The sequence below is a fragment of the Sylvia atricapilla genome, chromosome 10 (assembly GCF_009819655.1).
Source record: "Sylvia atricapilla isolate bSylAtr1 chromosome 10, bSylAtr1.pri, whole genome shotgun sequence".
NCBI lineage: Eukaryota > Metazoa > Chordata > Aves > Passeriformes > Sylviidae > Sylvia > Sylvia atricapilla.
Genome location: NC_089149.1, coordinates 18,493,743 through 18,518,680, shown reverse-complemented (window position 1 = coordinate 18,518,680; position 24,938 = coordinate 18,493,743). Strand labels below are relative to the sequence as shown.

Below are 24,938 nucleotides of genomic sequence, written 5' to 3'. Positions count from 1 at the left end.
ACTAGTTTTTATTGTTGCAGTTTTTTGGGAGTTACTGTACCTGTGAGTTATACAATAACTGTATCAAAATAATTCAGGCTAGGAAATGAGCTTTTTACAGCATCTTTCCCTTTTAGTAACAGTGTAAAACTAAAGGGTCACAGATTGTATACTAACAAATGAGAAAATTCCTAAGTTTATGAATTTGTATTTACCTTGAAAAATATCTTTCTACCTTATCACTTAAAATGAGTCCTCTGGAACTGTGAGTTATTCCTTTGTTAAGTATTTATATTTTTCTGCCTTAACTGTTATTTATGTACACTCATCCCGTTGCGTTTTTTCTGCTAAGTGAAGCTGAGGACTGAAAACTGTCTAGTTAGTGTGATATAAAGATAGAACTCAGCTGCTAATATTTAGGGAACTGTTAAAAGAAAACATGAAGACAAAATCCTACACTGGACCGTGGAAGTTCCCATATATACCTAATAGGGGAAAAAAATCAGTATTTTAGGAACAAAAATGCACCAGTGAGGCACCTCCTGTTAAAGTGGCCCTTGACAGTCTCCTTAACAAGCTGAGGAGCTGGAACAGGTGAAAAATCATGCCATGTTGGCCTACCAGGAAAATAACCCAGGACTAATTATAGGATGGTAGAAGAGTCAGTTTATACAATCAGGGATTGGCTCTGGGAATATAAACGCTGTTGGCTGGGAGAGAACAGAAACAGTTATCGTCATCTTTTTCCAAAGGAGTTATTTCCTTGCAGCTCCAGCAATTCCTGGTGGCTTGCATATCTGAAATGTTGTTTACAGCACAAATGCACAGTCACTTCACAAGTGAGGAAGGTCTTCTGAACTCACCATTGTGTTTTGAGTGCCTCCTCCACCTCCCCAATCTCTCAGATTTTACAGTGAACATCTGGAAAAAAACCAGGTTTTAGAAAGAAGTTGTTGGTTGTGTAAACAGAGAGAAACTAGTCTGCACAAGAAAGACAGAGTGGTGGGTATGAATGTTAGGAAATGGTTGCATTTGCAGAATAAACAGCTGCATAACAAAGAAAAATATTTGAGGTTGAGTAAACAGATCATCACAAATGTTAAATTGATCAAGAATTCATTCTCTTGCCCAGGCAAATGCAACTGTTCAGCAAAAATGTCCCCTTCCTTCTTTTTTTTTAGTTTTGGGATTTCAATAATGTCAGTTATTGTATTTTCAGACAGAACAAAATACATCTAATACAATTAAGACAAATTTGCAGGGCATTTTCTCACTTCAATGAATAGGCAAAGTACGTTCTTATAATTGAAAAAAATATATACTAAAAGTTTCAGTATTCACTGCACTTTAAGTGGAGACTCCGTCTTCCTCCAAAAGGCCCTGAGTGAGAGAACCTTTCTTACTTTTTTCCTTGAAGCAATAAATTGCTATAAAGAAACAAGCCTTTGTATTTAGGTAAGGCTTAGCATGTATTCTAGGAGGCATTGATGCTTTTGTTTCTCTTTCCTGATCTTAGTCGATATATTAATTGAACTAATAATGACTTACCACAGCTCCTGCCCTCCTTGGCCCTGCACTGTTCTCAGCTCACATCTGGTGTAGCCATTTCTTTCTCTGCCTTTTCAGCATCTTTTGGTGGCTTCTCAGGTTTCCGCCTTGCCTTCTCCCGTTTCACTGGAAAAGCTCAGAATAGGGAATCCATCTTTTGGATTCCTGGCATATTGCTGCTGGTTTCTGCTTTTGCTGCTCTCTTTCGCTGCTTCTCCCTGCATGTTTAGAGTTAAAATGAATGGCAGGGGAGCGTTGCCCCGGAGAAGATCACCCAGGGAAAATGTTGATTTACAGGGCAGCAGATGTAGTTCTTAACGTACAGAGTCAGGATTCTATCAACATAGAAACAAATAAATAGATTGAAATCAGGCTGATGTACCTGCAATGTGAAAATGCAGTCAAAATTTACTTTTTAAGAATCTCTCTGTCTCACTTCATTAGTTTTCAGAGCAAGTGGTTTGAGCAGGTACAATTTACTGTTTTAATGGTCAAACTTAGAGAGGTAAGGTGTATGTTTGGAAACACATGGTTGTATGAATAATTAAAAAAATACTTCTGGAACTTACATTTGAAAGTGGTGACAGATCTGCATAGGTAATAATTTCACTGCCAGCTGAAAATTAAAGTCACTTGTCTGGGAATGGTCTAGGATAAAGCCTGAAATCAAGGTAACTTCCCCCAGGCCTGTTCTCTTGGGTGACCTTAGGCTGCTGCTGGATCCCTGCCCCAAGGGACAAAGGCACTTAGGTACCTGCTTCTCATTGTGGAATGAGTTGTTCCATTGTGCTACCCTAAAGTTTCCTTGAAAATTGGCATTTTATGATGGCAAATTGTGCAAGAAGTGATGTCTATTCCTGAAATATGTCAGTCATTCATATTTGGAGAACAAGAACACTGTCAGAGGAATCTAACTCTGTCACTGTACCCAAGGTGGAACAAAACCAGGCAGCCTTGCTGTTAAACTGAGGCCAGAGCTGGTTGGAAATGCTTCATCATATACTCAGGTTTTCACCTTTGTATTTGCAGCTGTCCCTCTTTTTGGCTTAGTGCTTACCTGGTTGTGCCAGTTGGTGTGTGCAAACACAACGTGTACAGATTAAATATTTCCAGATACATCCAGGTGTCACCTCTGTACAGGCATCTGTCCTGCTTGCACAGATTCTGCCACCTGCATCCCATGGAGGAATCACTGATGCTTGGGAATTACTAAATCTAGGGCAATATGATTTCTTTTACTTTAAACTCACTCATTTTTTCACATATTTCAATATCTGTTCTTCAGCTCCAACACTGGCATAGCTGCGGCTTTAACTCATTGCCTCAGCCACTTCTGTGTGCCAATGTAAGTGGTTTTCCTCCTTCAACCATGCTGTTCTAATTGCATTTTTTGGTAGAAAGCTCTTGGTGGCAGTAGCAGCTGAAGCATCTCTTAAAGCACCAGATATGTTACATCTGAAAGTAATTTTATGCTTTTTTCTTAGAAGTAAGAGATACTCTAAAAGTGTTCTTTTGACTGCAAGAGGAATCTGATTTCAGCTGTATCTCAGATTTGAAGATAACGTGTCACTGATGCCTACCAGGGTGTCAGAGATGCCATAAACTCAGCTGGATTTGAACAAGAGATTAAGGAGTGAAGAGACTTTCTCCACTTGCAGATTAGTCAAGGAAATGCACAGAGGGATGATAAATGCTGTGGCATCCTGTAAGCTGAATTTAAATGTGCGTAGCCTGTGCTTAATGCAGAGATGACCAGAGCTATGGACCTACTTTTAAAGAGAGGTTTGCAAGTCACAGATCAGCTTTGGCAAGAGACTGCTGAGGGCTGCAGGTATTGGGATTTCATGTTGTTTTTTTAAACCTCATTGAGCCTTGTCATGCTGCAGAAGTTCTGAGACCTTTCTGCTGCAAAGTTTAGTCTTTGTGTTCAATTCCGAAGGCTGTTTTGGAAAAAATACTGACATATCAGCCATTGCCAACTTAGATCTTGAAGTCAATAAATAGGTGATGGCTGGCCAGATTTATGACCAAATATGCTTGAAACTAAAATAGTAAAAAGATGGAAGAAAATGTGAATTTCCTCTCAAAGCACAGTCATTCTATCTGGAACCAGTTTCAGAAGAAATCCCCTCCTTTCTGCAGTTAGAATTGTTGAAAATGCTTAAAATTAACAGTGAAGAAGACAGTAGTGATGGGTGATCTCTTATGTGATTTGTAGAGAAAATCAGGAGCTTTCAATTGTTTCCAGTAGGAAGAGTAGAAACAGAAGTTCTCTATCCATGTTTCTTCATTTGTGAGAACTCATGTCATTTGCTATTGAAGGCGAGAGTGGAAATGATTACCAGAAAAGGACAAATGCTATAAAAATATGAGTTGATGTTGTTTATCTATTAAAAAAAATTGTTATGCTAGCTGATTACAAAGTAAATGTTAGGAAATGTATCTTAAATATTTAAAAACGGATTGCTGATAGTGGAAACCTCTTCCATGTTGTTTTAAAAACCCTGTGTTATGTTTCCTTTGAAGGGTCCAGATCACCAGACAATCTTATTTAACCGTGGAGCTGTTCAGAACATCGCACATCTGTTGGTCTCCACCTCCTACAAAGTAAGACATTACAACTACTCTATGTTTAACATGTGTTTATGAAAGCAATTCAAATGGAGATTATAAAAACCATGTCTGTGCCTGTGAACCAAAGCTATAAACAGGTACGATGTATATTTGTAGAATAACACTTGCTTTTACTTGTCATGTTCTGTCAAAGGCAAGCTATTGTACTGTAAAGTTAAAGCAGCAATAATGAAAACAGGGCTGCCTAGCATTGCTCCAGAGAGGAGCAGGCTCTTGGCAATCCAGGTGGTCTAATTTATTGAACAACAAATGAAAATAAGAAGGTAAGCTGAAGAGAAGTAAATGTGGTCTGTCTTAAAAAGGAAGTCATACCTGTAAAAGTAGATGGTTGTGGGAATGTGTAGAGGCCCCTAGCTGCCTGTGTGTTGTGCTCCCTGAAGTCCTGAGTCTCAGCTCCCTTCTCTGTTATGTTTTGGAAGTCCATCCTGGACCATCCAAAAGCACCACCTCAGAGGATAAACATTACACTCTGCCTGTAACTTGGTGGCCAGGAGGGTCAGCTCCTTCTCAGTCCTCCCACTTCTGAAGACGAGAACACAGTTTAAATATGTGCAGCTGTAAAAGGGCAAGTCAAAGACTAATATCTGAGCTAATCTAGGTTCTGTGATCTGGGAAGGTGGTAATGGTTGATCTTCCTTGTGTCCGAAAAGAAGTTAAAAACTAGGCAGCCATGTTCAGAAACTAGGCAGCCATGAAACATTGATTACATCAAAACTTCGGACTGAAGAAGGAGGAGCCAGGATGAAGAAATTTCTCCATCCTTTTCATCCAGGTGGTACCTGAGACTGTGTAATGACAGTAAAACTTATGGTGTACATTTGTTTTAAGATTTGTTTGGAATCACTTCAGTTGGATGATTGTCTTTAGACATTTTATATAAGCCCACCTTTAAAGGATTCTGAGATAGAAATCTCAAGGCATTACAAATAAGACCATTATTTCCTGTTTAGTTCCCAAGTTTTAACCTTGGTAGTTTTCTTCACAGAGTTTACAACATCTCCCACAGAAGGATAGTTCCAACAGGGAGATGACAAAAGTCAGGGTGTGAGTTAGATGTTTCCACCTGACTTTTATTCTCTATCTCCATTTCTTGTTGATTATACGGCACTGTTTTCTGCAAGCCTGTCCATCAGTACAGCTCAGTTTTCCTTTGAAGTCAGAGTTGATGTTTCATATTATCATGTTTTTACACAGGTCCGAATGCAGGCATTGAAATGCTTCTCAGTTCTAGCCTTTGAAAACCCCCAGGTATCCATGACTCTGGTCAATGGTGAGTGCAATGCTGCTGCTGCTGGTTTGACACTCACTTCTTGCCTGACTGAGTGAGAATGACTTGGAGCTCTCTCTTTGCAGTGTCTGTTGATGGAGAATTGTTACCACAGATTTTTGTGAAGATGTTACAAAGGGACAAGCCCATTGAAATGCAGCTCACGTCAGCCAAATGGTAATTGTCTTCAGGAATTGGGGAAATAGCAGGGAGTTTAATCCTTACTGTTCAACTGCTCCCTTCTTCCTTGTCCCAAAGTAACATGGGATGGAAAATCTTAGGAATAATTAGAGATATTGTTTCCATTATCTAAATCTTTGAACAAGTGGCTCTCACCACATTTTATAACGTAACTTTCCCTCTTTGCTGTACATAAACAGGGAAAAATACTGCTGGGCAACAGGTTTTGTGAAGTTTTGCAGGTTTTGTGAAGAATGTGTGTTCAGCTGTATGGGTTTTCACATGTATTTTGGATTTTATAAGTTTTGCTTTGAACAGGCAGAGCACAGTCCTGAGTTCCCATCCTTGGTGGCTGTGCTGTGTTGGGAGAATGTGCACCAAGATGATGAGAGAGCAGAGTTAGTCCCTCAACCCAACTGTTTTAAATAAAATAGATTATTCTTCTGGCTTCATGTGCTCATACAGCAGAATTAATGTTATTAATTAATTTTGTACTTCAGCTTTCCATGCTGATGGGGGTACATTTGTGTGTTCATAATTATAATGACTTTCTACCCAGTGGCAAGATGTGACCCAGTTCCATAATAGCAGCACCCTGGGATTGACAGTAAACTGGGATTGATACCCTTTAGGACCATTTCCCTTTTCTTGTATAGATAGCAATGAAATAAATCACTCCAGGGGGTTAAAGAGATAAAATCATCCATTGCTGTAAATGGCTAAAATTAAGTTTAACTCAGGAGTTTGGTTGCTGATGTGTTGTTTGATTGTTCTTTTAGTTTTTGATGGCTTTCTTTGACAAGGAGCAGTGAGTTCTCCAAACAATTTCATAGCCACTTGTGTCAGTACAAGTCTTGATTCTGGATGAGGGACAGGTGGGGTAGGTAGGATCTGTGACTCTGCTCATGCCCTCACTCATTCATGAAAGCAGTTTCAGTGATGTGCATGTGTATGAGGGGGGTTCTTGGGTAATCTCACTCTATGTAGGAGGTATGTCTTGGGACCTCTCAGCCTCCCTTCCAACCACAATTGCCCCAAGCAATCTGGTTTTACTGGTTTTGTTAGGCAATTCTTAGGGAAGAACTCAGGTTTAATTAACTGCATTGTAGCAGTCTGTTCTGATTGATTTATATGTTTCTTTGAGAAGTCAGAAAATACATAGAGAATGTCATACTTAGTAATTTTGTTTTACAAATCTCAAGATATAAAGCAGTTGACAAGTCATAAAGAGAGGCTGGAGTTAAGAGATTTTTTTCTGAGATGGACATCCCCAGTTCTACTGGTGTTCTTTGCTGAATGAAGGAACTGTGTACACAACCCATCTTCTGCTGTTGCTTTGGCTCAGCTGGATCTTTGAAAGCAGGAGAGAAAGCAATGTGGCGAAAAGCAGCAAAAGAAAATGGTGGGAAAATGGCAGACAAACCAGTATCTTGAATTTCAGGTTGGGTTTCTAATTAGTCCACAGGCGCTCATCCTTTTTAGAGCTCTCAGTTTTACAGCAGTCCTGGAGTTTGCAAAGCCCTGCTGGTTTTTCTTCTAAAGGTCCATCCCCTACCTCATTGCCTCCAAGTCAGACTCTCTCTTCCTTTTTCCTGATGAGAGTAGTGGGTGAAATTGTCACAGATGATCTTTTTTTCTGCTTGTAAATCAGATTGCCCTCTTACCTTGCCAGCTTTAGTCAGTTAATCTGCACTTCCTCTGATTTTTCATTAGATTCCTTGGAATACGGATCTAGAAGGGGTTTTTCCTTTTGAACCCTCTCTAAAATTTCTATTTGAATCTAGTCTGGCATACAAGACTACTTTAAGAAGTTGTTGGGACAGAGGGAAGAGCAGGATGGCCCTTGGGAGAGTGCACTGCATCTACAAGTGGAGCAGTAACCTTTCCTGGTAAAATCACCAGAATTTCTTCCAGCTAAACCAAACCTGTGTTACCTGAAGTCAAAAATTACTTTCTTTCATTACTGAAATAGAGCTCCTTTGCTTGGCAAACTGGGTCTCACCAGACTAAATGGCAGCTGCAGGATGGGTGCTTTCCTCCTGATTGTGCAGGTGTGAAAATGAGTTTCCTGCTGTCAGTTGCAAGGCTTGGGCAGTAAATTTTAGCAGATGATTTCTGTGCTGACATTCAAGTCTTATCTCTTACTTTCTGAGAAATAATATACCAAGAGAGTTCTGATTGTGGGATTTTTAGCTGTGACTGCATTCAGAGCTAGGATCAGTGTTGTTGCCTTGAAGACAACTGGGCCCTTGGAAGGAGCTCAGGGATGTGGTGAAACACACCATGGTTATATGAGCATATTGCTGCTCCTTAGCTGAGCAGTTCTGATGGACGCTGTATACACCTCCAGCCTGCCCAACTGAGGGTCCAAACATGTTAGTTTTAAGTTACCTTTACTGAAATACAGTTATATTTTTTTAACCTCCACTGTGACATGATAAAAGCTAGTTCCAATGGTTAGTTCAGAAGCTAAAACAAGAGATACTGGTGCACAGCAGTTCTCCTCCAGCTCCATTCCACTGCCTTGTAGCAGAGCAGGTAAAAACAAAACCACTTTAAGGTAAAACAGCTTTTTTTGGTGGGTGAACTATTTTGCATTTCTGGTAGTTTGGGGCACTTTTCAAGTACATTAAAAAAGAACTTGGAATTTGTCTGATGCTGAGTGCTGGTGAGACCTTGTGGTTGTCATATCCACTTTGAGCTGTTGTCTAATAAGGAACAAATGCTGGCTTGGTGCAGTGTCACAGCCTTGGCTGGGTTCATCATTAGTGAGGGTGTGCTAGTTCCTACCAGTGTAAAACCCTGCTTGTGGACAGGCAGCACAGCAATTCCACCTCTCCTGGCCTGGAGCAGGGCCTGGGTGTCTGTGCCTGAGCTGTGTTCAGCTGGCTCCTAGGCTGTGTTCCTGTGCTGGCTCTCTCCTGATGGCTGCACAGCCCAGGAGCAGGTACTTAGAGGAAGGTCTGGGTGTAACTTTGCTAGTGCAGGTTGTTCCTTTGAGGTTTGGGGCTCAGTCAGGGTGGTGCTGTGACCCTTTGTTATTGATCAGTACTCCAGCACGGGGTCCTGCATTGCAAACCTGCCGGAAAGTCCACTTGTAGGGGTTTGTGTGCCCAAGCCTGGCAAGCTCTGATGTACTAAATCAAACAGGAGAGGATGTTTCATTAGGACTGGTGCTCTGCAGCAGCTGAAGTGTATCAGAGCCATGGCAGGTGACTGTGTGTTGTTGTGTTGTTGCAGCCTTACTTCCATGTGCAGAGCCGGAGCAATACGGACGGACGATCCCTGCATCGTTCTGAAGGTGAGCTGTGTCCTGCTTCAACCACCTTGTAAATACAGAATAATTCTTTTTGTGCTAGCCACAACAGCTGCTTAAACAGTTCTCTGTTCAAAAGATTTTCTCATGTAGGTCTATCCTGGTTTTATTCTCTCATATAAAAGGTAGCAGAAAATCTTTTACACCAAAGATTGCAAAGCACCAAGTTCTCCTGACTTTTTTTTAAATTTAAAAATACAGTTCTCTGGCTTCTCTTTGTTTCCAAGTAATGATAAAAAATCTCTGTATTGGCTGAGACAAAGGCCTGCCTCTCCTGTCTTTTTGTGCAAGAAAGTGCAATATACAGTTCATTCAAGAGTACATATTGGCATCTGTTCTGCACAGGCACCTCGTACTGCACAGCAGAGGAAGCCAAGCTGCATCCTTCTCCCCCATCCTCCTCCTTAGCTTTGTTCCATATTGACACTCCAATTCTCTGCTCTCCTTTCTCCTTACAACACCTGCGAACTAGAGGCAACAATTCCATTCTCCCAACCTGTCTCTCCTGCAAACCTCTTTCTTCTTTGGAAATGTCTTCCTTTCACAAATCCCTCATGTTGTGCTGCACCCTGCTGAGGATGTGAGTGTTCCAGAACTGCTCTGCCCTGGGACAGGGAGCAGGGCCTGCTGGCAGTGGCAGGTCATTGTTGGGAGCTGGGCACTGCCCTGTGGCTGCATGTGCTGGGCCATGTGGGCCCTGTGGAAAACCAGCATCTTTTCAAATGTTTGCGAAGGGATTTGCTTGGGCCAGCTCACAGCAACAGCAGCACTTTTTTCCCTCATGGAAGCTGTTTCAGCACAAATCCATGTTTGAGGCTGTGGAATTAAATGTGTTGTAGTACTCCAGAGAAGACAAAAAGAGTGAGGGGAGAAGGAAGGCACAGAACCCTTGCCTTGTTCAAACAACCCCAGTGATTCCTCCTCTAGGAGCTCATACTTGGAAGATAACACAGTATCCCTATGGTTAATCCAGCCACGAATCCTTTGACCACTGTTGAGCTAAAGTGATGGTCCCTTTAGCATTCAGGAGTTATTGACCCTTTGCTATCAAACTTTCTGCATTTGGAGGCCAGTCAGGGATGTTTTTTTTCCAAAATGGTTTTAATTTACTTTCATTGCTCAGTTTGAGTAGTGGGTTGACTTGCAACATGGGGAAAAATAAAATCCTTGAGGAGGACAGAGGAGGCAACAATATTTGATGGGAAGGGAAATGATTTCTCTGGAATCCTAATAATGAAACTGTCCAGATAACCCAGATACATCCCAGCCATACCATGGAAATTAGATATTCCATTTTTACAGTCCAATTCTAGACTTTTATCTGCTGGCCAGGTGTGCGTTGTGGCTTTCCATCTTACACCCCTACACAGCCCCCTGCTCTTGTGTGTTAATTGCACTGTAGGTCCAGTGGAACAGTGTAAAACGTGTCTGTCAGAATTCTTGCTTCTGTTTAATTTTAAGCAGATAGAATTGCTTAGTGCTGAAAAACGTGAGATCTGTGTTTCTTGGGTGCATGCAGCCAGTGACTTAACAATGCCCAGTCCTTGAATTCCAAGAAATAGCTCATTTCAGGCCATTTGACCTTGGAAGCAATTAAGAAGTACATTGTCTTTGTGACTGAGACGTGGAATTCTCCATCTTTTCTTTCTTACTCCACATGAATGTAATTTTTTGAAGAGCCTATGTACAGTCTTGCCTGCCTGCTCAAGGCCAGATATGCAGAAGGGAGTGCTCTGGCTCACTGGATTAGCTGCAAGATTCACCTCAGTGATAATCTTTGAGGTGCATCTAGCTTTGTAAAATATAGAGGCAAGTCCTACTTCCTGTGCAATGGAGATGAGATATTTATCTATTTAATAATTTGAACAGTCAATGGGTAGATGTTATTTCAGGTCCTCAAAACACAACTCTGAGTAACATTTACTAGAGTTATTCTGTTGAACTTGGTGGTGTTGCAAAACCTTGGTGTTATTCCTTGTCCATTTTCCTATTTGGGAAGGCTTGAGGGAGCAGAGTCCCAACCCTTAGAGAATTGGCGTTTCCAGAGTTGAGTACTTTTCACTGAGCTTCAGGTAAAAAAATACTCGATTGGTTTTATGTTTCAATAGAGAAGGTGTAGCAAAACTGCTGTCCTGTGGGTGTAACTAAGGTAGGTGAGATGTCAGGGAAGGCAGAATGACCTGGATTCCAGGTTAACTTCTTTTCTGGTTGATCAAATATGCTGCTGAGGAGTATTCTCCCTTGCCCTCTGCTCCAGGCAGCCAGTGTGTGGGAAAGGAACCCTGAGAATATATCTGACTGCATTGTCTTTAGTTAATCCTGGATCACAGAAGGGCAGGAGAGGTCAGGTACTTCTAGAGAGAGCAGCTTGGGTACTTTTGGTTCTGGTGTGTAGTAAGAACAAGCCTGTGCAAACATCAACTTTTGAGGGGATTTTTTTTAAACGTTTTGTCAAACTTTGTCTGCAGTCACTTCTAAACATTGCATCATTTTGACTGTGTGAGAGGTTGTTTGAAAGTAGCTGATTGTAGACTTAGGAATGCCTGAACAATTCCTCTGTGTGCAGTCCTTGAACCCACCGAAATGTGTGTGTATGAAAGTCCTTATCTAAAGAATAATGCAGAGCTGTAGGACAGCTGTTTCATTTCTTTGGAGTCTCTTTATCAACGTAGCTGCACTAGAAAGTCCTTTGTGTTAATCTCTGCAGACTCTGCCATGCTTGGTTCGAATGTGCAGTAAGGACAGACTGCTGGAGGAGCGGGTGGAGGGGGCAGAGACTCTGGCCTACCTGATTGAGACAGATGTGGAGCTGCAGAGGATGGCCAGCATCACCGACCACCTCATCGTCATGCTCGCCGACTACTTCAAGTACCCCAGCTCTGTCAGTGCCATCACTGACATCAAGAGGGTGAGTTTCCTCATCTGCCTCTGAACCTGCAGAAAAGGGCAAAACCAAAAATAAATGAGCTCAGGATGAGGTTTTTTTAATTCTGTTTAAACCTGATGCATGAGATCCTCAAGTGAAAGGTGACCAGAGGTCTAGCAGGACCTGATGATGTTGGTACTCTCGAAGTCTCAGTCACTGCTTTTTGGAGTCTTAATTAACCACACAAAAGTGTGTATATCTGGTCTTCCATCCTGTAAGTTTAAACATCTTGCCTTCAGGAACCAGTACATTTCAGCCTCATAAGAGATAATGTCCATGTGAAGAGAGGTTTGTTTTCAATTCTTAGGTCAGGTTTGTGGAAAATCTGAAGTTCAGAGATGGTTCTGTTGTGTTAAAGCATGAAAACACGTGCATGTCGTATACTGTTTCGTATTATGAGTTATCTGCACTTGAAAGATGTTGGATAAACAGAGACCAGATGTACCTTGGAGTCTTACTGAGTCTGATTTTTAGAAAGTACCCAAAAAATACATTACAGAGCTTCACTTTTTAAATGAAATTGGCCCAAGAGACAGGTTCATTTCCCTGACCCTTATAGATTGGGGTTAATTCTGCATAGAGAGCTTCTTGAATTCTCCGTAAAAATGCAAATTAAATATTAAAAAATAGTTATAGTATAAAAAACTGAGCAAAAAGAAGTTTAGCAGCTAATTGAGGAGTAATGGACATTGGCTGTAGCCTCAAAAATATGATCAGGTTCCAAAAGTGAGTGGGGCAGTTCTAAATATTATGACAGTGCTCTCTGAGTGTGCAGTAAGTCTGTAGAAGCAGCCAGCTGGGAATCCACGGTGCTGGCTTTGGACAAGGTGCTTGGAATTGCACCCTGTAAGGTAAAACTACGTGAGGAGTGAGTGAGGAATCTGCCAAACAGAGGACTTGTCTGCTTAAAATGTTTATAACAGTTATATAATACTTCTGCTCCAATATCGCTGTACTGGAGAGAATTACTCACAGAGCTTAATTTTTGACATTTCTTTTATTTCAGCACTTTGCTACCTTATGCTGTCATTTTCCTGGCATTTTGTGTAGACTTTGAAGATTGCATTGTTTTGTAGAGCACTTCGGTACAAAGTTTTGAGGGCAGTCAGAGTCACAGAATTATTCTCAGTGAAGAGAACATGAGGAGATCCAAGAGCCCAAATTGGCTGTTCCAAGCAGGGTCAACCTCAAACACTACAATTTTATGATGCCTTTAGTGCTCCCATTATTTATCATGAAATCACAGAATATCCTGAGCTGGAAGGGATCCCCAAGTATCATCCAGTCCAGCTCCTGGCCCTGCCCAGGACACCCCAACCATCCCATCCTGTGCATCCATGGGAGTGTTGTCCAAAGACTCCTGGAGCTCTGCCGACTTTGGGGCTGTGCCCATTCCCTGGGGAGCCTGGGCAGTGCCCCAGCACCCTCAGGGAGAAAATATCCTTGATATCCAAATTCGCCCTTCTTAATATGGCCCGAGATTTAGAGACTGACTTTGGCTCCTGCTTTTGCTTCAGTTCCCTTGATAAAACTTCACTTGATTCTCTCCCAGTTTTTTCACTCCTTCTATCTAGTTCCTGTAGGTTTCTATTGGGAGACAAATACAGCTTTTACCTGAATATGGTCTTGATAGAGTCCTAACCTTGTTTGGGCCTCAAATTGAAGACGAAGTTGTCTTCTCCGTAACTCAGCAGAGAAATAAACCATATTCTTAGCTCTCGTTATTGCATTTAGCTGGACATGAGCTCAGGGAGCAGCACTTTGTGCTTCTGGCTGCCACTGGGGGTGGCAAACAAAGAGAGCGGGTAAGCACCAGTTCAGAACAAGTCAGAATATCCCACTGCAGCTGCTTTGGTGGCTGAGCCTGGTTCCTGTGCTGTGTTTCCCAGCTGGACCACGACCTGAAGCACGCCCACGAGCTGCGCCAGGCCGCCTTCAAGCTCTACGCGTCGCTGGGGGCTAACGACGAGGACATCCGCAAAAAGGTGAGCCGGGGGAGGCTGCTGGGCCAGTGCTCAGCCACAGGGGCAGCTGGAAGGCAGCCATCCCCACCCTGCCAGTGGTATGCCCTGTTATAATGCAAATAGGTCGAAATGAGACCTCTCTCCTCCCTTAATACAAGTTTTCAGATTGCGTGGAATTGGAACAAAAATTAATGTCTTGCTATCAGAGTAGAACAAAAGTAAAGTTTAGTTATGTAAGCGTCTGCACAATGATGAACTAGACTTGCACAAGGAGTTGTCTTTCAACATTTTTGGTACTTGGCTACTCATAAGGAATATTGCTGTGGCAGCATATGAGAAATTTTTGAAATTTGTGTTCTGAGAGAGATAATACACCTCTGTTCTCATTTATTCTATTTCATAACAAATGTTTTAAAAAAAATAAACGCTGTAAAGTCTGCTTGTATTGGGAAACAAAGTCAGAATTTGTTTCCTGATTCTCAAGTGACCAAGGGGCCTTGCACTGTCTTAACAAAGCAGTTGATGATTCAAACATTACAGCAAAAAGATTGGTTGTTTGGAGAACTCCCATAGTTAAAAATTAATGTGTGGAAAGTAGAGAGAACTTAATAAATGGATGATTAAAAGGAGCATTTTTTTAAATTAATCATGGATTTGCATGGATTAGCAAGTGCAGAAGACAGGAATGTTTTCTGAGTTTATGTGCTGGTTAAAGGAGAAAAGCAGAAGGAAGGGAGAAGGAGAACATAGGGTGAAAAGATAACATCAGGAGGATTTATCAGTGGGGAACCACTCAGGATCTCCAGCATTCAACCCCATAAACTCCTTTTTTGTTGCTTTAGTTAATAGTGAGGATCCTGCTTTTACACAGCTTTTAATAAGCAGTGGGTGTGTACGTGCCAAAGTTGACTTATCTTGCAAAATCTATCGTTCATCCTGGTATTAACTCCCTTTTATACTGGTCTAAGTGTTTGTGTTGGCCTTGTCTAAATAGAGCAGATGAGGCACTGGGTATTTTTTATCCACACAGCTCTGTAATCTGTCTCTGATCTGTAGTTCATATATGTTGTGTGCACTCACACATGCTCACTTCTGTTTTATATGACATTAAGGGTAATTTGTGTGTATGTATGTATAGATAGATAGATACATATATAAAATTACCTTCTTGTTCCGTGATGATTAAAAGCCACAGTGGAACATAGAATGTAGATTTTTTTATTTCTGAATTGTCTGTAGATAACACAAAACTTTCCACTTAATATGGCAAGAGAGTGCGGTGTGCTGGTTTTAGCTGCAAAAGTGTGTAGCCAAAAGCCCAGCAAGCCATGAATGCTGTTGAGTTGTGCACTGACCCGCGTTCTTTGGCCCAGATCATTGAGACTGAGAACATGATGGACCGTATCGTTAACGGGCTGTCCGAGTCCAGCATCAAGGTGCGCTTGGCTGCAGTCAGGTGAGCCCGTCCTCGTCCATGCAGAGCCTGTCACAGTCTGTGCTGCACCTGGGAGAGCTGCTGCTGACTGTCCGAGAGCTGCCCTCACCTCCACTGCGCTCTTGGGAGGCCTCCTGGGAGAGAGGAGCCTTTATCCTGGGCTGGTGTAGGGTTTTCTGTTGCCCCTTCCCAGGCTTCTCCTTGCCTGCCTCCCAGCCCAGTAATCCGTGTGGAGCAGCAGGGTGTGTACAGCAGTGTCCATGGGGTTGTGCATGTCTCACAGGGAAGGTTTCTCTTCCATTCCAGATGTTTGCACAGTTTGTCCCGTTCTGTCCAGCAGCTCAGGACAAGTTTTCAGGATCATGCTGTATGGAAGCCTTTAATGAAGGTAAGTGTCACGTCTCAGTGCCAGGAGTGTTCTAGACCATTCAAGGAGCACAGGGTGTCTGCTCAGTTGGCATGCCTTGCTTGTAGAATCATGATACAAATTACATAGAAATCAAAATCTCATAGCCTTCTTCTAAGAGAGTCATAAATCAATAAAAGCCAACAGCAGCAAGCATGAGATTCATGCTTGGTTTTTGGTTGGCCTTTTGTTTCCTTCTTTTCATTATTGATTTTGGGAGAATTTTGTCGTCAGTGAAGTGAAGCTAAATAATTCTCAGTGTTCACATAGGACACTACAAGCACTATATGTCCCTTGATCTCAGACTCAGACTAGATGGCACAGTTCAGATTTGGTCTGTGAGCCCTGCAAGAGAATTTAGATCTGCATTTTCTCCTGTAATTCTCTACCTCTTACATCTCAATGCAGATTTTACAGCTGAAATGAAAGAGCTCAGAAAGACCTTTAAAAAGACACATTATCACATAGTGCGATTTTCCACAAGATTAGGTGTGATTCAAGTGTGTAAGAGATATGTCATCGCTCATCCTGTAATGTCACTGTCATAAATGCAGATAAATAAACCAATTGCTCAGTTTCAACATCTTTTAAACCTTGAAAATGCAGAAGAGACCAAGTCTGCTAGCACACCTGAAGGCTTGGGCTGTTCATTCATAGGAACCTCCTGAAGTGAGCTTGACTTGATGGTTCAGAAGTGAGATGGCCAGAGCACAGAAGGTGCTGTTGGCAGTGGGGAACAAGGGAGGGGCATGTTTGGTTTAGGAGCTGTGTTTTGGTGTTGCTGGAGATCCAGGCAGAGATAAGGGACTATAGCTTGTCTCAGGCTGTGCTCCTCTGAGAGGATGCTCCTTAGGAAATTTGCTGTGTTGTGCTTAGCACAAGGTACAGAGTTGAAGAGGCTCCTCCTGGAGCTTCCTCTGCATAAGTATCCTTTGCAGAGCAGGGTTTGTCCCTACTGATTTCTGCTGCATTGGACTAAAAGGTCTCAAATCCGACTTCCTTGAACTAATGCATTGCTCCAGCTTGTCCTGGGATGTGTATCATTGTCTGGGTCTGCACTGCTAGCATCAAAGCACCTCCTGAAGTCTGGAATACAGCTACAGCATAATTCCAGGTATTCCATTTTAGTGATCTCTTCATTATCCTACTAACAGAATTGCTCTCTTCCCTCTGTGGCTGCAGGTTTTACAGAATGCTCCTAATGAAATTCTTGTAGTAGCATCTTCCACGCTATGCAATCTTCTTCTGGAATTCTCTCCAAGCAAGGAGGTGAGTACCTAGCCAGCAGCAGGGAGAGAGGATGGACTAAAGTGAGATTACACAATGCTTCAATTAGCTTAAAGGCATGTTAATTGGCTGCCATTGCTTGTGACATATTTTGGAGCTGTGATGTTACAGAGCCTGTGCCACTGATAGCTTGGAAACAAAAAATATCGTCTGCTTACAGTGCTGTGACAGTTAATTTGGTCTCTAAAGAAAAAAGTAGACATGAAGTTTTGTCATTTTCTTTTTACTTGTGAAACACGGTTATCTAAAAAGATCATAAACAAGAAGAAACCACACTGATAATTTGCAATGTGATCCATTGTCTTAGAGAATTACTGCTACTGTAACGCTGAAAATGCTGGCATAGCTGAGTCTGGTGTTTTTTATTGTTCTCAGATGAACAGTATAGGATATCTGGTTCTGCAGAGTCTGTATTTCATACAGATCATACACACAGATCAGCACTCCATAGCAGTGCAGCAATTCCCCAAGTCTAAAAGACTTTTTAATTCCAGAAAATATTTGCAAGATTGTGCTGTATATGGGATCCTGCAGGGCAGTTTGGATTATCAACTTATCAGTTGGTCTTGGTGGTTTCAATCATATGTGTAAGACAGAAAATCAACTGAAATAATGCCAAGCACAGTTCACTGGTCATGGGGCCAGCCATGGGGCTTTTTTTAGCAGACTGCAGGTCAAAAGTTTGTGGGGTTTTTATGAAGTTTTTTTTCTTGTTTGTTTTTGTTGTTGTTTTGCTTGTTGTTTTTTGGGGGTTTTTTTTGTTTGTTTGTTTGGTGTTTTTTTTTTTTTTTTTTTTTTTTGTGCTTCCACTTCAGATTGGAGTGAAATACTGGATTTTCTATCAGGATATGTGGTTCATGTCAAAAACATCATTGCCAAAAGAAAATACTGATTTATTAAATATTTAGAGGTACTAGATTTGAAAGCCTCTATAAAGCATGTAATCTTTTTGCACATATCACCCTTTTCTTCTACATAATCTTTTAAAACTTGTATATAGTCCACCAGTCATTTCAGTAAATGAGCAGAGCTGAAGTGGCTGTGTTGCAGCATGTGAAGAGCTGAGTCATTCCAGTTGGGGAATGTCTCCCAGTCCTGTGGCCATAGAGCAGCCTCTGGGGCTGTGGTGAGATCCCTGGCAAGTTTTTGCAGTGCAGAGCACCTAGGACCAGGTGAGCTGGGCACAAATTGCTGCTGCTGCTCAGAGGGGAGCCTGCTCCTCTAGCATCCAGCCTCTTCCACACATTCTTGTTTTCATTGCATGAACCAGAGAATTCCGTTCAGGAGAAAAGCAGTTGTTCCAAGCTTCGCTTCCATTACATTAATCAGTTTGAAATAAGTGGTTGCATTGATTTTTTTCCTGTCATTTAAAGTTGATGTTACAAGTTCTTGTAGTTCAATCAAGAAGTCTACAGTTTTCTTTACTATGCCAAGTTTCATTTGCTCTCATTACTGGACACAAACATTTAATGTCAAGCAATGTGTCAAGTAGCTTCCATTGTCCTTAATCTTTTTTAAACAGTGACATATATCCCTCTAATTACCCAAAGTGATATGATTGCTCAAGGAAGATTCTTTTTGGAGAGCAGTCCCAAGCTGAATGTTGCTAGGAAAACCCATTTGCTTGTGGAGTGTGGCAGACGTGTGTGTAATATCACAGCAGTGTGTGATGATGTTTATACACATGTAAATGCCTGTGCATCCATGTCTCCACAAACACAGATGTAGGTGAAAGCAGCTGCCTTGACCTGACTTCTTTCATAAAACTAATTTTTACATGGTCATGGATGTGGGGTGTGGCATGGCCAGTTCATGTGAGTACACTGGACATGTTGTTAGCTTAAGAATAAGGAGTATATTTTTGGTATTTTCATATTTGCAGTTAGTCTAAGTAGTGTTGAAATGATCTGTTTTTCCCTTCTTTCAGCCTATTTTAGAATCAGGAGCCATAGAACTTCTATGTAGTTTAACCCAGAGTGAAAATCTTGCCTTGCGAGTGAACGGCATTTGGGCTTTAATGGTGAGTAGGACACCCCAGTGAAATACCATTTGTGCATCTTTTCCTTAAAGAGTTTGTGAACACACCCTGTAGAACTTGTCAGTTGTTATTAAAAATTACATAATTGAAATCTGGCTTGCTGTTCCACCAAACTGCAGGAGAAAAACAGCATCAGCCTGGAACACTTCATCCATTAGTCCATAAAGTAAAATAAATTCTTCAGTTCTGGTACTAATTTTGTTGCCAAGATCATTCAAGGAAGCAGTTAAGTAGTGGCAGTAGCATGCCAGAGGGCAAATAAAAGCAGGTAATAACCAGGTCATCTGTAAGACAGTGAGGAAATTGAATTCACTGTGTAGCAGTTGCTCATAAATTACAGCCTTTTTGCAAGATTAATTTGGGAAGGATATATTCTTGTAGGGAATAGTCTACTAAAAGAGTGAAAGCCCAGGTTTTTAGGTTAAAAAAAAGCAATTAAGAAGTGTGTCTGTTTCAGAATATGGCATTTCAAGCGGAACAGAAGATCAAGTCAGACATCCTGCGAGGTCTGAGCACAGAGCAGTTGTTCCAGTTGCTTTCTGATTCCGATGTAAATGTTCTGATGAAAACTTTGGGACTGCTCAGGAATCTTCTCTCCACTCGCCCAGTAAGTAGAGCCGCAAACAGACCTTCTGAAAGCTAATCAAACAAGCTGCCAATCCAGTGCTTCTGTGCAAGACATTTTCCTGTTTTAACACCACTTGAATTTATTCAAATATCTGCAAGCAAATGTACAAATCAGCATGAGAAAGTATTTGAAAGAATCCCCTGCATCCATGGAAACATTGTAATTATTATCAGAAATAGGCATTTTCATTTAATGTTCAATTCCATTGCATTTAGCTTTTAGCAACATTATTTTCATAGCAGTTTCTTTGTGCAGCTTGTCCAGAACAGCACTGAGGGTTGCACCGTTGAGTCAGTGTATGGGAAGGTCCAGATCTTAGAGACACTTATCTTTCTTCTTCTTTGGCACTTGAAATATTCTGTTCTTATCCATCTACATAGATAGTACTAGATTTGTGAATTTGGCTGTGGGATTGTGTGCTTAAAAAATGCAGATGTTCATTTTGCACCCTGAAATAAAATGGTTGGAAAATGTAAGCGCAGGGGTTGTTTCTAAAGGGAGAAAGAGATACTCATGGAGGAAAAGAAAGGGGTAATCCCCTGTAAAGAACAGAGAGAAACATGCAGCAAACATTTGTCAAGCCAGCATTTTTGAGGAGAGAAAACCCATGAAGCCTCTCCTGTGCATTTTTCACATATTGTATTTCTACCAGAAAAAGGTCGCTGTAAAAAATCTTTTGGTATTTTTACTCATTGAGTCTCAATGACCTTCATAGAACATTAGCTCTATCTTAATGTGAAAAGATACTTAATAGCCTGTCATTCATTGAATTCATCCTGACAATTCTCACTGTGACTTGAAGTGTTCTCCATCTGGAGCTGTGTGCCAGCTTCACTGCTTCCTGTGGTAGGTTTTAGAGCCCGAACCAACCATTTTCAACCTCTACCCAAAACTCACTCTATAATAACTCATTCAGCAGTTTTCCAATGAAATCCTGTTATTATTAGGAATTTTAAGAAGTCCTACAAGAATCCCTGATTGAAGAATTGTAGTGTGCTGTGTGCTGGTCATCTCTGATGCCTGTTTGCTGCCACTCCTAAGATTTGGTATCATTTAATCCAGTAGATCTTGTTTAATCTTTTCTCTTTTATTCTAGTGTAGGTGTTCATAGTCTGTCATCAAGTGACCTTTGGGCTGTGACCCTGCAAACTTAGGGGAGTTTCTCAGACAATAACCAAGGCTTATTTCTCTGCCCACTATAAGGCTTTGGAAATGTGGCTATTGGACCTGGGCACAGTGTCCCTGCAAGAGTAGCAAATACCAGAGAAGAAACATCAGTTTTCTCACCCCTCTCTGATTTTATCTCCTGGTTAACAGAAGGGAAGTGGTTGTTTCCAACTGCAGCATCACACATTTAGAGTTCAGCCTGGAAACTGGGACAGCAGTGTCTCCTCTCCAGGTGACAGGGAAAGCACCAGCAAGACCTGTACGATGCTTTCGCAGACAGAAGCAGGCTCCACATGAAGAAGAATGTTGTGAAGTGTTTCTGCTGTGATAAATTCTTGGTTTGGGAGAGCTAACTGGGAACAGTGCTCTGTGTGCAGTGTTGCTACTCCTCACTTGAAGCGATTCAAGCACAAACGTCCCTTATTTGTCTGGGGAGTTACACTAAATGTATTTCATCCTTGCTTTGGCAGCACATAGACCACATAATGAGCACTCATGGGAAACAGATCATGCAAGCAGTGACCCTCATTTTGGAAGGGGAGCACAACATAGAAGTCAAAGAGCAGGTACCTTTTCTGTTTTGTGTTGTCTTGGCAGAATAAAATATAAGAGAACAAAGAATGCTTACTGTTCACAATATGTCATTTTTGTTTGGGATTATGATGTGCTGTGAATATTTTACTGAGATCTGTCAGATTAATAACTTGCATACTTACAAGAATGTTTTTCTCTCTAATGGATTGTTACAAAATTGTTTGAACTGAATTCAGATTGGTTTTGCAAATGTAGGTTTGGCAAAGAGGAGGGATGTGAGAGCAGAAGAATTAAACTGGGGCCACTGCATGGCAAGAAGGTATCAGCAGGAATAGAAGAGAAGCACTAGCAGGGGAGAGAGCATCCTGGTGGAGCCCAGGAAAAATTGTGGAGGGATCTGGCCTGACAAATTAGAACTTAAGAAAAGCAATCTGCAAGAGGAAAGGCAGAGGGAATGGCATCCTAGAACCAGTGTACAGGAACAGCTGCTGTGGGGGTGCTAAAGCAGCAGTTAGAGGATGGGTGGGCAGGATTTGGCTGGGATAACTCTTGTGACAGACAAGACAGTGGGAGAACTGTGTTATTTCTCATACGGGATGTGTGGTGGGGAAGGATGGGGCCAGCAAGGAGCTGTGGGAGATGCCAGAGGATTGCTTTGGCTTAGGTTGGATATGGGTGGCAAACAACATGGGAAGTGAGTGTAGGAGTAGAGCTGGTCTAAATCCCTGCTCAGGGAAGAACAAGCTAAAGGCCAACAGGCCTCCTTTGGCAAGTGAAGTGCGAAATTAGCAAAAAAAAAAAATCCCCCAAAGATTGTTGCTAGCAAGTTTAGTGACACCATGGCTCTAAAAGAGCTGAGAACTAACCACATGTGTCTTTCTAAATAGGTCTTCCTGATAAAGCTGTGCTGACAGGAATGGCTTTTATTATCATAGGTTATTTACCTTGCCATGCCTATCCGAATTACTTTGCAGGAGAACCCGTTTACCTGGGAAAGAGCTGGGGCTGAATATGGGCTTTGGAGTTTGGGGCCTGTGTCCACTGAGCATTTTCTTTGTCCCTGTGGTGCAGCTGGCTCCTGTTTCAAGATCCAGTAGTACCTGTCTGCACACCAGAATCCCTGCTTGCAGCAGGGCAGTGCTTGTCTCTGTCACTGCCAGCCTCATCAGGATGTAATTAGCAGCTTGGAAGTAATTAGTCTCAGCAGCTGCTGACACAGTGCAGTGCAGCTTAGACACAAGCACCATACAAGTGCTGATCATGCACCAGTGTCCTTCCAGTGTGTGCAGAAAAGATGGTCAAGTTCTTCAAGAGCTCTTTGGGAAAGAGCTTGTGGAGCATGTGCTAGTGTCCCTGAGAGCCAGGGAGGGGCTGTGCCAGTCAAGTCTGTGCAGGTAGTGCCAACGTGGGCATCCTGTGGGATGGCTTCTCTAATTTGCAAGAAATAACCAGTTGCAAAAGTAGCTGGAGTTGCCTTTGCAGGTGACAACTGTGATTAGACTTGTTGAAAACAAATTGCTCCTCTGACAGACCAGCAGGAAGGCCTCTGTCTCTCCTTTTCCTGGCCTTAAGAACGAGGTGGAAATGGTTGGGGTTTGTTGTTTTTCCTTTCCCCCCAGACACTTCTACAAGAGACTATTTTATATTCCAGGGTATTTATTCTTTCCTGTATGTTGCAAATTTCCATAAGAAACTTAAAATGTTCTTCCTTGCAATGAATTAAGGAGTACTGCTCTTCATTTTAAAATGGTGATGAATGTTTTTGGCCAGGGCTGCTCCCCACAGCTGGTAACTCCTTGGCATTGGCCCTAGATGTGAGGTAGCTGGAAACTCCCGATTAAAGATACTAAAACTAATTAAAGGAATTGTTTGTCCTGAGTTCAGAGCTGTCAGGGAAGCTGTCATAGGATGTGATCTGGGGCCAAATAACTTCCCAGTTTTTCTCTCTTTCAGACATTGTGTATCCTTGCCAATATAGCAGATGGCACGACAGCGAAAGAACTGATTATGACCAATGATGATATCCTGCAGAAAATCAAATATTACATGGTAGGAGGATGCTTAAAGCATTTGTGTTGGTCTTTTGCAGGAATGAAGAGGAAGGTGCTTTAGGATTTTGTTTTGTGAATTATTCACTATCATGCTTTTAATTTCCATATAACCAGTGGGGTGTAAGGACAGTTCTGTATGGCAGAGGGGTACAGAGGAACTGACTGAAAGGAAAATCTAGGGGTTATTTCCCATAAAAACATTACAGTGATGTCATCTACATAGAAAACATTTCATGAACTTGGAAATGTCAGTAAACATTGGAAAGGAAGTCATTGACCACTACTCAAGTGCCTTATATTAATGACCCTATCTTTGAGAGAAGTTGTAGATAAGGATTAGTCCCAGCTTTGCTATCTTATTTGTTAGATGATGAATGCCAAAATATAAGTCTGGTGAGTTTCTGAATTTCTTCTTCTAAACTTGAGTTCTATTTTTCTATTTCTAGAGTCATTCAAATGCTAAACTACAGCTTGCTGCCATGTTCTGTATATCTAATCTCATATGGAATGAAGAGGAGGGTAAGAAACCGTCCTTATTGCACAGACAAGTTACTGTCCTGATCAAAAAGCTTTTGTTGCATAGTTATCAATATTTGCACAGTGCAGTGGGATCCAAAGTATAATGGAGAACATTGTTATAGGTGTGGTATGGAATACGTGGGAGTGGTCAGGAGACATGGAGGAGGATGCAGAGACTTTCTGGGGGAGACACAAGAACACAGTGACAATAAACAGGAGATGGAGAGACACAGTGGGAGGTTTTCACCTGTAGCAATTTTGAAGTCTCAAAACAATTGGAGTGAAAGAGAATTCTTGTAAGAGCTTCCAGATCTTAAAGGGGCTGTGGAAATTCATTTTTGGAAGGAACAGGCCCACTGGAGAGAATAAATGGATTAAAAGGGGATTTCTGGCAAAGAGATTTTCCACAGTATGGATGGCTTGAGTGGCTTGGGCCGAAACCAGCTAAAGGACTTGTGGTGGGTGGAACTGGGAGCAATGGATGAAGTGTTTGGTGAGAAGTCATGGCCTGGGAGAGTTACCAGGAGAGGCTGAAGGATGGTGGTGCTCAGGGGAATATGATGAGAGGAGGAGACGGCAGAAGTCAGGCTCAGAAACACCTCCAGGGGAATGTTCTCTGCATCCAAATCCCATAAAATCATAGAGATGAGACTAAAAGAGCTGAAGTCAGGATAGCTCAGGATAAAGGTTTTTGCCTTCAAGATATTCTTGGCTCCAAACATGTGCACACAGAGCAGAGCAAAAGAAGCTGGAGCTCCCTGGGGAAGCAGGCAGAGCTGAGGCAGTGTTTCCATGGCTGTGCTCTAGCTGGACATTGCTCCTTACCCCCCTCCTTTAGCTGGTTTCTGCTCCCACCCCTCTCCACTGTCCTGCAGACACTTGGGCTGGTGCCAGTCCCAGCATGTGATTTGTTGTTGTTGCAGGTTCACAGGAGCGCCAAGACAAACTCCGAGACATGGGAATAGTAGATATTTTACATAAACTGAGTCAGTCCTCAGATCCAAATCTGTGTGACAAGTGAGTATGAAGATAATACAGGATCACCACAGTTATTAATCT

General features: G+C 41.9%; 1 protein-coding gene across 4 annotated transcripts in view; it reads left to right on the top strand.

The window, feature by feature from the left end:
* The window catches only part of ARMC8 (armadillo repeat containing 8), a 62,229-nt gene that overhangs the window by 34,192 nt on the left and 3,099 nt on the right, over window positions 1-24,938 (top strand). For 2 of the 4 annotated variants that reach the window (XM_066326185.1, XM_066326183.1), the window contains 16 exons: window positions 2,813-2,872; window positions 4,054-4,134; window positions 5,356-5,431; window positions 5,515-5,605; window positions 8,849-8,909; window positions 11,632-11,832; window positions 13,740-13,835; window positions 15,188-15,270; window positions 15,556-15,637; window positions 16,838-16,924; window positions 18,870-18,962; window positions 19,438-19,587; window positions 21,246-21,341; window positions 23,263-23,358; window positions 23,807-23,879; window positions 24,803-24,896. In XM_066326185.1, the coding sequence (XP_066182282.1) occupies window positions 2,813-2,872; window positions 4,054-4,134; window positions 5,356-5,431; window positions 5,515-5,605; window positions 8,849-8,909; window positions 11,632-11,832; window positions 13,740-13,835; window positions 15,188-15,270; window positions 15,556-15,637; window positions 16,838-16,924; window positions 18,870-18,962; window positions 19,438-19,587; window positions 21,246-21,341; window positions 23,263-23,358; window positions 23,807-23,879; window positions 24,803-24,896 (1,520 nt within the window). The remainder of the gene's footprint in view (window positions 1-2,812; window positions 2,873-4,053; window positions 4,135-5,355; window positions 5,432-5,514; window positions 5,606-8,848; window positions 8,910-11,631; window positions 11,833-13,739; window positions 13,836-15,187; window positions 15,271-15,555; window positions 15,638-16,837; window positions 16,925-18,869; window positions 18,963-19,437; window positions 19,588-21,245; window positions 21,342-23,262; window positions 23,359-23,806; window positions 23,880-24,802; window positions 24,897-24,938) is intronic. The other 2 variants (XM_066326186.1, XM_066326184.1) reach the window with 1 other exon arrangement.